This window comes from Notolepis coatsorum (genome assembly GCF_963971535.1).
Source record: "Notolepis coatsorum genome assembly, chromosome: 4".
Taxonomy (NCBI): Eukaryota; Metazoa; Chordata; class Actinopteri; order Aulopiformes; family Paralepididae; genus Notolepis; species Notolepis coatsorum.
Genome location: NC_140168.1, coordinates 183,323,113 through 183,336,374, shown reverse-complemented (window position 1 = coordinate 183,336,374; position 13,262 = coordinate 183,323,113). Strand labels below are relative to the sequence as shown.

Here is a 13,262-nt window from a genome sequence, read left to right as displayed (position 1 = left end):
TGGGCGAGAGATCAGCTCGTATTTTTGACGTCCGTCCAAACCCCGTCCCGAAGTCTGCCGTTCCTTCAAACCCCGAACGGCACTGTCAACCCCCCCCCCCCCAGTGTTCCCATGGCAATTAGTTAGAAACCTCAGGGCCAATTAGCCTGTCGCTCACGAGCCGCTCGAAGACTTTGTGAAAACTCTTCAATAGGTGGGAGGGGGGGGGTTGTGTGATAGGTTAATGGTCAGGTCGTAAAACTGCTGCCGGGGGAGGGGCGACAATGTCGAGTTCATGTTTGGTTTACGGTGGTTGGTGACCCTATTCAGCGCTTTATGGTCGCGAGTGTCTATCTACATATCCGGCTGAATGGGACGCCATCAAATGGGGACCATGAAAGGGGTCGTTATACATCCCGGGGGCCTTTTGTAAGCCAACGAGTACATGTACGCCATAAAAAAAAAGGAAAGGAAAATGCTTAGCGTTAATGGGAGGTGACCCACGTCCTGTACCGCGGCACTGAATCACCACGGGGCGTGGGGCTTGGCTAGAGAGCGGGACCCGTGTCTCTCGTACCGCTTCTTCCCCCGGGCAGAAGAGACACACGGTGGAATCGAGTGTCTCTGTGTTCTATGGAGTAGTACGGGTGACGCGTCCCCTCAAGAATGCGGTTCTCTTCCTCTGGCCTTTCACTTTTACCCCCCCCTGCCCGCCCCCCTTGGTTGCTTACTTCACTCACATTCAGAGAGAGCTGTCGCCTGAGGAATCTGGAAAACACCAGTGGGGAATGAGAGGAATTTCTGCTCTTCGCTTTTCCCTCAAACCCCCCCTCGACAACCCCTTTGCGCTCTTTACTTTGGACGCCGCTGCGCGGCCAGACTCTCCGGTTTTCCCTTGTTTCTGAGCGCGGCCCAACAATAACAAGCTCTCATAAACAATGGGGCTTGTTGATTGGGGGGTAGAGAGAGGTTGTTACTGGGCCCCGGCCGTCGGGGCTTTCGCTGGCAGCGGCTCCCTCTCTGACAGTTCCTCGGGAATACGAAAAGGGTTGGTTACACCGAGGACTAAAAGATTTAACAGCAGCTTTAAAATGCCCCATCTCTGTTGGAACAGACACCTCCTTTAAGTTATCCGCTGCTCGCTCTGTCTCTCCTCCTCTCTCCCTCCTCTTCTCTCTATATCCCGCTCCTCTTTCCCTCTCCCTCCCTCTTCCCCCCTCCCTCTTTCCTCCTCTCTCTCTCCCTTCTCCATCTGTTGGAACAGACACCTTTAAGTTATCCACTGCTCGCTCTGTCTCTCCTCCTCCTCCACTCTCCCCTCTTCTCTCCTCTCTATCTCCCACTCCTCTCCCCCTCCCATCTCTCTTCTCCTCTCTCTCTGTCCCTCTTTCCTCCTCTCTCTCTCCCTCCCTCTGTATCATTCTTCCAGACACTGGTAGACTCAGAGAACCCTGGAAGGCGATGCTGGTCAGTCAGGAAACCACACAAGGACACAGGGAAACATTTTATTCTGCGCTTTTACAACAGCCACGGACTCATAAAAGAAAGTCTGGATCACATCGGCTATGATTCTGACGGGGAGGAGCGTGGAGCGGTGTCCCACACTCTTCACCACCAGGCAGCCCTATGGACAAAACAGACCCAGTCATAACCCGCCGTTCCAATATTATTTTTCTTTCTTTCTACTTTTTCTCCCCCCTTTTTTCTGTGATTTTTCTCCCATCCCAATTTCCTCTCGTGCCAATTCTCCCTCCCCTGTCCTGATCGTTGCGCGCATGTGCCCCCCACTGGCCGGTCATAGGGAGGATGGAAGCCCATCACATGTCCCCTCCGATACATGTGGAGGCAGCCAGTCACATCTTTTCACCTGCCAGCGCGGTCTCTCATTGGCGAGGAGTAACGTGTAGGAGGCTCACACTGCCCCCGCCATTTTCCTGTCTTTGCTGTGCAGGCGCCCTGACCGACCTGTAGGAGTCGCTGTTTACAACGACCAGACTACCACCCTTCGACTCCCCTCCCGCTAACTCTGCCAATTGAGTCAGTATGACGGCCGGCCCAAGCCGGAGGCAACGCTGACAGCCGGATTCGAGACCGGTATCTCTTGCTTTTGTGACGTGCGCAATGTCCGCTGCGCCACCCAGCCGCCCGTTCCAATATTCGAACAGAAAAATCATAACCCAGTGTCAAAAAAAAAGAAAAGAAAGGGTGTCTAATAACAAAGCTTCAAGCAGGCCATCCTAGAAGCATCTGCCGATCTCCCCCGCTCGTATCACTTTGAGTTTGATACCGTTGCTGTGACATTAGTCATCGTACCTCACGAGGTGATCAAGTTGCATGACCCCTGAGGGAACGACTGATCTGAGTCAACGTGTCTGGAATGATGTATGTAAGAATGCGATGGTTTTTAGAAAACGGGGAAATTAAACACTGTTTTGAATTACCGGAACCCAAAAAGAGCCCTTGGAAATGTCCCCCCCCCCACAAAAAAAGACACCAAAGATAGGCAAACAAAGCATTATACAGTACAATGCCCTTCGGATTATCTAGTAGACGCAGAGCGCCCCGGTGTGGAGGCGAGGGGAACTGCACCCCACTGCATCCATGGCACTCACATTGGCACGAGTTACTACTTCTGATTCACAGCATAATATTAAAGTGGAGTCGATTTTAATTTAGTTGGGTTTCAAACTTTATTCATAGGATAAAGTGAATATGGAACAATCCAAAATCACACATTCTGGCAAGCATTCACTCACGCATACATCACGCATCCATCAAACAGGGATCCTCGTTCTCTCCTCATCGGTCTTCATCGGGTCAGCCGCCGGTGGTCATCACTTTGTGGGCTTGAAGGGATCAGACCACACCTTCACACCTATGACCAAACAGAAGAAATATATATCATAACCGTTAGCTATGTATGCAACACTCGTGCACTTATAGTACTTGTTTAGAATGATAATTGTACACCACTGTAACAATATGAAGGAGAGGAGAAGTTTGTGGGTTAATTTAATTTGTTGGTCAGTCTGTGCATGCAGACGTATGTGTGTGTGTGTCTGTATGTGTGTGTGCGCATGTGGTCAAGCTGCAACACTGGTTTCACTATCCACACACTTAGCGCTGGGTAGTATACTACAGTAGACAGTATATACAGTCTATTTTATGATCATTTTATGTCTATGTATATTTAATTGTATGTCCATTTATGTCTATTTTACTGCTGTGAAGCACTTTGGGCAGCAATTCTTGTATGAAAGGTGCTATACAAATAAAGTTTATTATTATTATATCATTTTAAAGTGGAGATGAAGCATAGCGATAAACACATAGTCATAGCATCAAATTAGTATTTAGATAAACCACAGAAAAAATCACGTTATAAAAATAAGGCGTTTCTAAGAAAAAACGATTTGTAATGTCCATTTATGTAGCATTTATGAACATGGGCGGCGCCATTTTGTTGCTGACGTCACGGTGTTGGTTTGGTGTATACACTGCTGGTTAGCTGCCTATAGTGAATGGGTCAGTCAGTAAATAAAATGTTGCCTACAAAACAACGGGACCGCGTGGTTCTTTTTGTATTGCTCCTGGCTGTTCAAAGTAATTTTACCGTGTGAAAGAGGAAAGTTGGTTAATTTCCACAAACTACCAGTGAAAAATGTTGTTGGCACGTTGGCTCAGGCTGGCTGCACTCAGGCGGCGCGACCAGCCTGTTGGACAGGGAAGGAGAATCTGCAGCGAACACTTCATTGCCTCGGATTATGTTGTTGGGGGTGGGAGGTTTGTCCAGAAGACCACTAATCAGCTGAAGCCTGCCGCGGTTCCCTCGGTCTTCGACAGACAGACCGGCCCAGGCAGTTCAGCGTCGCGGAGCATTTAGCCTGCTGGCTACCTAGCTCCACTTCAACCAGCGTCGCGGAGCATTTAGCCTGCTGGCTACCTAGCTCCACTTCAACCAGCGTCGCGGAGCATTCAGCCTGCTGGCTACCTAGCTCCACTTCAACCAGCGTCGCGGAGCATTCAGCCTGCTGGCTACCTAGCTCCACTTCAACCAGCGTCGCGGAGCATTCAGCCTGCTGGCTACCTAGCTCCACTTCAACCAGCGTCGCGGAGCATTCAGCCTGCTGGCTACCTAGCTCCACTTCAACCAGTCGAGCGTCGGGAGCTCCAGCAGCTTGTCGATGTGCTAATAGCCTGGAGCCAGCTACCGTTAGCTTGCCGAGGCTCCAGCACACCGACAAGCTGCTGGAGCCAGCTACCGTTAGCTTGCCGAGGCTATTAGCACACCGACAAGCTGCTGGAGCCAGCTACCGTTAGCTTGCCGAGGCTATTAGCACACCGACAAGCTGCTGGAGCTCCCGACGCTCGGCTGGTTGAAGTGGAGCTAGGTAGCCAGCAGGCTGAATGCTCCGCGACGCTGGTTGAAGTGGAGCTAGGTAGCCAGCAGGCTGAATGCTCCGCGACGCTGGTTGAAGTGGAGCTAGGTAGCCAGCAGGCTAAATGCTCCGCGACGCTGAAATTCCTGGGCCGGTCTGTCTGTCGAAGACCGAGGGAACCGCGTCAGGCTTCAGCTGATTAGTGGTCTTCTGGACAAACCTCCCACCCCCAACAACATAATCCGAGGCAATGAAGTGTTCGCTGCAGATCCTCCTTCCCTGTCCAACAGGCTGGTCGCGCCGCCTGAGTGCAGCCAGCCTGAGCCAACGTGCCAACAACACTGTTTTTTTCACTGGTAGTTTGTGGAAATTAACCAACTTTCCTCTCTTTCACACGGTAAAATTAGTTTGAACAGCCAGGAGCAATACAAAATGAACCACGCGGTCCCGTTGTTTTGTAGGCAACATTTTATTTACTGACTGACCCATTCACTATAGGCAGCTAACCAGCAGTGTATACACTCAAACATAAACATAAAGACGGACAACACGCTCATCACAGACAAGCTGGATGTAGCCAATTACTTAAACACTTTCTTCACAAACATAGCCACAACACTGGTAAACAAACTACCCTCCCACTCAGGGCAGTATGGGGTAGAACACATAGTAGCATACTACATGAACCTAGGCGTCCACAAAGACGACTTCAAACTGGAAATAGTAACTACAGATGAGGTACTCAAAAAACTGAGCGCCCTCCAACCAAACAAGGCCACTGGCCATGACAACATCCCCTCCAAATTCCTCAGAGACTCAGCAGCAGCCATCACCCCAGTCATCACACACATAATAAACCTCTCCATAAAACAGGGACACGTCCCCAAGGACTTCAAAATTGCGAGAGTAACACCCCTGCACAAAAAGGGCAGCAAATTAGACCCGGGTAACTACCGCCCTGTTTCTATCCTTACATCCATCTCGAAAGTCATGGAAAAAATAGTATACGAACAGATCGAAAAGTACCTCGCGGAAAAAAATCTAATCTACGAATTCCAATCTGGCTTCAGAACATCCCACTCCACTGACACATGCCTTCTCTACTTGAACGACCACATCAAACAAGAGGTGGACGCGGGCAAATACTGCGGCATGGTCATGCTGGACCTACAAAAGGCCTTCGACACTGTCAATCACACCATTCTGATTGACAAGCTAAAAGCAATTGGTTTTGATAGTTTATCAGTGAGCTGGATACAATCCTACCTGGAGGGGAGGGAACAGATGGTGGAAGTAAACGGTACCCTATCCCCCCCCCTCACAGTGAGCTGTGGTGTTCCACAAGGAAGCATACTAGGACCGCTACTATTCCTAATTTATGCAAATGACATGTCGTCAGCTTGTGACTGCAACTTGTTCCTGTTTGCGGACGACTCAGCCCTGCTGGTCTCTGACAAGAACAAGTTACAGGTTGAAAAAGCCCTCAGCTCGGAACTAGGCAAAATCTGCATATGGCTCGCCGACAACAAACTATCATTACACATGGGCAAAACAGAGTCCATTCTCTTCGGTTCAAATAACAAACTCAGCAAGACCGACGGCTTCTCGGTTACAGTGGGTGACAATATTATCACAAGGAAAGATGAAATTACCTACCTGGGTTCCATCCTAGAGGCTAATCTTTCCTGTGACAAAATGGCATCCAATGTAATAAAAAAAGTCAACCAACGAACGCGATTCTTGTACCGGATCTCCTCTCTGGTAAACAAGAATACCCTGAAGACTCTAGCAGGAGCACTCATTCAAGGGTACTACGACTATGCTTGCACCTCATGGTACCAAAGCACCTCAAAGGCACTAAAAAACAAATTACAAACATCTCAAAACAAGCTAGTCAGACTACTACTTGACCTGACTCCTAGAACCCACCTCACCCCTGCCCACTTTGACAACCTAGGATGGCTTAGAGTAGACGACAGAGTACAGCAACTTGCAATGGGCCTGGTCTACAAGATACACTACGCGACCAAGGTACCCATGTACATGTCAAAATACTTCCCAAAGGTCAGTGAATACCACGATCACAACACCAGAGGGAGCTCCACAAATCATGTAAAACCCAGATTCGGCTCAAACAAGGGACTAAACACGTTTCGCAATTATGCCACATCAATGTGGAACGCCCTGCCTAAAGCTGTAAAGGAATGTGAATCACTACCCACCTTCAAAAACACTCTCAAAAAACACCTACGTGAGACTGCAATTCGAAACTGGCCCCTACAAATGTCCTAACCTAGTTGTACAGTAAATGACCAAGTAAGGCTTTGTCAACATTCCAATGTACAGTGTAAAATGTGTGTGTGTCCCCTACCCAACCCCCCCCCCCCCCCCCCCCACCTCCAATGTACAGCCCTCACCCAACCCACCCAACCCCACCCCACCAACCTCCTCCAATGTACAGTTTCTACGCCAAATGTATATACACTCCTTTTCTGGACACTTTTGTATCACAAACAGTACTGTATTTGCAAATCTGATATGTCATAAATGTATAGATGTAGCAGTACTGTCTATCTGTATGTCATGTATGTCATATATGTTATGATGAATTGAAAATGGGGGACCCTGGTGGAAACAAGACGAAAGTCTTTCTCTGGTCTGCATCCCCTTAACAATTGTATGTATTGAGATGTACTGTACTGTACCCATTCTGCAATCTGTTAATAAACTTTTCAATCAATCAATCAAACCAAACCAACACCGTGACGTCAGCAACAAAATGGCGCCGCCCATGGCGAAAACAGGGAAATTATATTTGATTTTTCAGACAAATAAGCAGGATTTCACATTTTATTATAGGACCCTGTCTTACACAAGGTACACAACAAACAAACTAGGATCACATTGTTCACTGCTTCATCTCAAAAGAAAATCCTTGCAGTGGTATTAAAAGAAAAATAGAAAATAAATAGACCACTTTGAATTAAATTACAATAAAAAATGACACTATGACAATTATAATAAAGGATAAACACAGAAAATATGTCACATCACATTGTAAATTGTACTGGAAAAACGACACACCATCAAATACTGTGATATGATATTTTGGTCATATCACCCCCATGTCATACACCCCCCCCCCCCCCCCCCCCACACACACACACACACACACACAGTGCACTCAATATGTAACTATTAACATGAACACCTCTCTCCCAAAGCCAGGAAACCAGAGAAGAAAGACAACACATGCTATGCTCCAGGTCTTGTAGTGACTTTGGGAAATAATTCCCTGCCATATTCACTACAGATTAGAATATTCATGAATTCATAAATCGAGGCATTCCTCTCCTCTTTCGCTCCCCCTCAAATCGCTCCCTTAACTGCGGCTCAAGTCTGGTGGTTTGGCTGCAGTATGTAGTTAGCAGCACGGTGTTCCGTCCTGGAATAATAATACATCGGATTTATATAATTTAGCGTATTGAGCTGTACTGTACTGTACCCATTCTGCAATCTGTTAATAACGTTTTCAATCAATTCAATCAAGCGTTTTTCCAAATGCTCAAAGACGCTTGTCCTGTAGGCGTCTTACCGACTGGTTGCACATCTGCTTGGTTTATTTCTGCTCGATTTAATCTCTGGATTTGTTCTAAAAGAGAAAGGAGAAATGTATTATTTTCAGTTAAAATACGATCGCAACAACAACAACAACAACAACAACAACAACAATTATATATAGTGGTCCATCACTATAGGAAACCAGATCCCATAGTTTTACCTCTTACGTCTATATGAATGAATGAAAACTTTTGCAGAATGGGTACAGTACAGTAGGCCCTACAGCTCAATACACACAATTATTAAGGGCAAAATGGCATCCAATGTAATAAAAAAAGTCAACCAACGAACTTGATTCTTGTACCGGATCTCCTCTCTGGTAAACAAGAATACCCTGAAGACTCTGGCAGGAGCACTCATTCAAGGGTACTACGACTATGCTTGCACCTCATGGTACCAAAGCACCTCAAAGGCGCTAAAAACAAAATTACAAACATCTCAAAACAAACTGGTCAGACTACTTCTTGACCTTACTCCTAGAACCCACCTCACCCCTGCCCACTTTGACAACCTAGGATGGCTTAGAGTAGACGACAGAGTACAGCAACTTGCAATGGGCCTGGTCTACAAGATACACTACACGACCAAGGTACCCATGTACATGTCAAAATACTTCCCAAAGGTCAGTGAATACCACGATCACAACACCAGAGGAAGCTCCACAAATCATGTTAAACCCAGATTCGGCTCAAACAAGGGACTAAACACGTTTCGCAATTATGCCACATCAATGTGGAACGCCCTACCCAAAGCTGTAAAGGAATGTGAATCACTACCCACTTTCAAAAACACTCTCAAAAAACACCTACGGGAGACTGCAATTCGAAACTGGCCCCTGTAAATGTCCTAACACAACCCCCTCCAATGTACAGTAAATTACCAAGTATGGTCTTGTCAATATTCCAATGTACAGTTTTGTTTGTACAGTTGCACAGTGTAGATGTAGCAGTACTGTCTATCTGTATGTCATGTATGTCATATATGTTACGATGAATTGAAAATGGGGGACCCTGATGTAAACAAGACGAAAGTCTTTCTCTGGTCTGCATCCCCTTAACAATTGTATGTATTGAGCTGTACTGTACTGTACCCATTCTGCAATCTGTTAATAAAGTTTTCAATCAATCAATCAACCAAGGGGGTGCAGACCAGAGAAAGACTTTCGTCTTGTTTACATCAGGGTCCCCCATTTTCAATTCATAACATAACATTAGTCTACAGTAATATATACCTACGTTTAAGAGATAGTAAAAAAAATTCAGAGATATTAATTATTTATATAATATATGACCTTTGTGCAGGTTTAATAGAAAAGAAAGGTCAACAGTGCCCCAAAATTACGTGATTTTTTTTAAATCCACAAACCTTATTCACAGATGCACCGTTCTATTAAAGAAAGAAAGAAAACCTAATCCTAGTCTCTCCATTGCAAATTAAGGAAGCGCATAATAGTTCTTATCGGGAGGAATGCATTCACGTGCTAAGTAAGCCGGCTGAACTACTTACTGTAGTCCTCTGTGTGGGTGAGAGGGTAGATGAATATGGGGTAAAATGCGGCGGCAATCGCCGTTATAAAGCCCCCAAATACCAACGCTATATTAGCATTTCTTCCCATTTTTGATGTCTGAATCCACCTCTAAAACGTACAGTGTGTTGTTGTTTTTAAATTGGGTTCCGGGGTAAAGTTCACGCCAGATGCGATGCGAGTTCAACGAGAAACATCGTTCAACGACGTTTGTAGACAAGGAGCTGATGACGCGGCACCGGGCAAGTTTGACCTCTCTGGCTCTCCGTACTAAAGAGGGGCGTGTCCCGTGACCGTCACATGCTGCAGCACAACAATAATAAGGAAGTGCTCACAGCTCAGAGGGATTTGAGCTCCTTTCCCCCTGTTTTTAACAGACGAGAAAATGAAGATTTTCTCCTTTTTAGCACTTTCACTTTATTTGGCTTTCTCGCATGCTGCAAGAGAGGACCAGCAGCAGCCAATTCAGACGTTTGTGATTCCTCACAGTCACATGGATGTTGGCTGGGTGTACACTATTCAGGTAATAGAAGTTGGGTTTGTTAATAATAAGCCACACAAAGTGACAATGGTTGAACATTTGGGCAGCTTGTCAAGTTGTAAACGTTTCCATAGTCACTTCTGTCGGCTCATTTTAATTTAGTTATTAGAACATATAATAGACATTACCCTACAGTTTCAGTTGCATAAGTGCAGTTGGTTCACCCCTGATGCATGTTGATCATTGTCGTGTGTTTTCTATAGGAAAGTATGCACAATGCCATGTGTTTTATATAGGAAAGTATGCATAAAGCCATGTTTTTCCTATAGGAAAGTATACACAAAGCCACGTGTTTCCTATAGGAAAGTATACAAGTATACATAAAGCCATGTGTTTTCTATAGGAAAGTATGCACAAAGCAATGTGTTTCCTATAGGAAAGTATACATTGATTGATTGAAAACTTTATTAACAGATTGCAGAATGGGTACAATACAGTACGGCTCAATACACACAATTGTTAAGGGGATGCAGACCAGAGAATGACTTTCGTCTTGTTTACATCAGGGCCCCCCATTTTCAATTCATAATGACATTTATGACATACACAACATACAGATAATATCATGACATTTATGACATACATGACATACAGGTGTACAGTAGTGTTACATTTGTGACATACAAGATATGCAAATATACAGTACTGTTAAACAGAGATCCTAACAGAAAATATATACAATGGGGAGGAAACTGTACATTAGGAGGGGGTGGGTGGGAGGGGGGGTTTGGACATTTACGGTCGCCAGTTTCGAATTGCAGCCTCCCATAGGTGCTCTTTGAGAGCGGGTTTGAAGGTGGCTAGGGATTCAAAAAAAATACGGCTGTGGGTAGGGCGTTCCTCATTGGGTAGGGAGGGGTTGGGGGGGGGGGACACTGTACAACTGTACAAGCAAAACTGTACATTGGGATATTGACAACCATACTAGGTAATTTACATTGGAGGGGGTTGGGGGACACACACACACTGTACAAGCAAGCAAAACTATACATTGGACTATTGACAACCATTCTAGGTAAATTACTGTACATTGGAGGGGGTTGGGTTAGGACATTTACAGGGGCCAGTTTCGAATTGCAGTCTCCCGTAGGTGTTCCTTGAGAGTGGTTTTGAAAGTGGGTAGTGATTCACATTCCTTTACAGCTTTGGGTAGGGCGTTCCACATTGATGTGGCATAATTGCGAAACGTGTTTAGTCCCTTGTTTGAGCCGAATCTGGGTTTAACATGATTTGTGGAGCTCCCTCTGGTGTTGTGATCGTGGTATTCACTGACCTTTGAGACCGGGTCCTATAATAAAATGTGAAATCCTGCTTATTTGTCTGAAAAATCAAATATAATTTCCCTGTTTTCGCCATTTTAGATGGTGACGTCACTGTGTTGGTTTGGTGTATACACTGCTGGTTAGCTGCCTATAGTAAACATGGATTGTCGGGTCAGTCAGTAAATAAAATGTTGCCTACCAAACAACGGGACCGCGGTGGTTCTTTAACTTCTTTTTGTATTGCTCCTGGCTGTTCAAACTAATTTTACCGTGTGAAAGAGAGAGGAAAGTTGGTTCATTTCCACAAACTACCAGTGAAAAAAACAGTGTTGTTGGCACGTTGGCTGTCTGCACTCAGGCGGCGCGATCAGCCTGTTGGACAGGAAATAAAGATCTGCAGCGAACACTTCATTGCCTCGAGTCGGATTATGTTGTTGGGGGTGGGAGGTTTGTCCAGAAGACCACTAATCAGCTGAAGCCCGATGCGGTTCCCTCAGTCTTCGACAGACAGACCGGCGCAGGCAGTTCAGCGTCGCGGAGCATTTAGCCTGCTGGCTACCTAGCTCCAGTTCAACCAGCGTCCCGGGGCATTTAGCTACCTGGCTACCTAGCTCCAGTTCAACCAGCGTCGCAGAGCATTTAGCCTGCTGGCTACCTGTAAAATTTGTTTGAACAGCCAGGAGCAATACAAAAAGAACCACGCGGTCCCGTTGTTTGGTAGGCAACATTTTATTTACTGACTGACCCGACAATCCATGTTTACTATAGGCAGCTAACCAGCAGTGTATACACCAAACCAACACTGTGACGTCAGCAACAAAATGGCGGCGCACATGTTCATAAATGCTACATAAATGGACATAACAAATCGTTTTTTATTAGAAACGCCTTATTTTTATAACGTGATTTTTTTCTGTGGTTTATCTAAATACTAATTTGATGCTATGACTATGTTTATCGCTATGCTTCATCTCCCCTTTAATAGGATCTATGTCTCTAATTCTCATATTGGCGCATTCTTCCAATTCTCCTCTCACAATATTCACCCTCACTGAACTGAGTCATCTGAAAATGTGCATATCTGTGATGTCAGAGATTTCTCAGCTGCATAATAATGTGGCAGTTGATGTGGCAGTCGGCACCAGGCCACACAGTGGTTGGAGCCCAGCCTCAAAACGGCTTAAGATCTTGAGGTAGAAAAATGCTGTTTTTGAGTACTTGATTAGAAATAAAAAACAATTAATCTTTTTGAAAACAATCTTACAGAGGTGTTCCATAGACTCACAGGAATTGTGTAAAAGTGCCCAAATAGTGAAAGAAATGGTAAAATAGTTCGCCTTTAAACAAACACTTAACACTCACTTTACATTTACACTTTAACATTACATTATATTTATCTATTTATTATTTGCACTACATTCCTACCTCATTTGCATTTGCACCTTGCCTTAAAACAGTTTTTGTACCTCATTGTCTGCATTTTGTACCTCATTGTCTGCATTTTTACTCCATTGTACTTAGATTATATTTAGGTTGTACCTTAGTTTGTATATTGTATTGTATATTGTATAGTGTTATTCCTCTTTTAATGACTTTTTTTTACTGTATGAAGCACATTCTCAGGGGCTCATACAGAACCAAGCATTTCACTGTAATGTACATGTACCTTATACGTGACAAATAAAAACAAACTTGAAACAAAGCCATGTTTTATAGGAAAATATGCTCAAAGCCATGCGTTTCCTATAGGAAAATATGCTCAAAGCCATGTCTTTTCTATAGGAAAGTATGCACGCCTATGCAGCCAACGTGTACAGCAGCATAACCAAGGAGCTGTCGAAGGCTAAACACCGCAAGTTCATCGCGGTGGAGCAGGAGTTCTTCCGGCTGTGGTGGGGAAGCGTGGCCACAGACGCCCAGAAGAAAAATGTTAGTAGATCATAGATCTGTATCCT

The 13,262-nt window shown here is 45.2% G+C and overlaps 2 protein-coding genes across 2 annotated transcripts in view; one reads left to right on the top strand and one right to left on the bottom strand.

The window, feature by feature from the left end:
• Positions 1-1,646: 1,646 nt before the first annotated feature.
• Positions 1,647-9,658, bottom strand: smim20 (small integral membrane protein 20). The gene is made up of 3 exons (XM_084312986.1): positions 9,486-9,658; positions 7,954-8,010; positions 1,647-2,854 (listed from the first exon to the last, which is right to left on the bottom strand). Exons 1-3 carry the CDS (start codon positions 9,592-9,594, stop codon positions 2,814-2,816), a joined length of 207 nt encoding a protein of 68 aa, XP_084169112.1. The 5' UTR covers positions 9,595-9,658; the 3' UTR covers positions 1,647-2,813.
• Positions 9,659-9,835: 177 nt separating this feature from the next.
• Positions 9,836-13,262, top strand: part of man2b2 (mannosidase, alpha, class 2B, member 2) — a 63,501-nt gene continuing 60,074 nt past the window's right edge. Inside the window, exons 1-2 of the mRNA XM_084312208.1 lie at positions 9,836-10,027; positions 13,090-13,236. Coding sequence (XP_084168334.1) covers positions 9,890-10,027; positions 13,090-13,236 — 285 coding nt within the window. The 5' untranslated portion in view covers positions 9,836-9,889. The remainder of the gene's footprint in view (positions 10,028-13,089; positions 13,237-13,262) is intronic.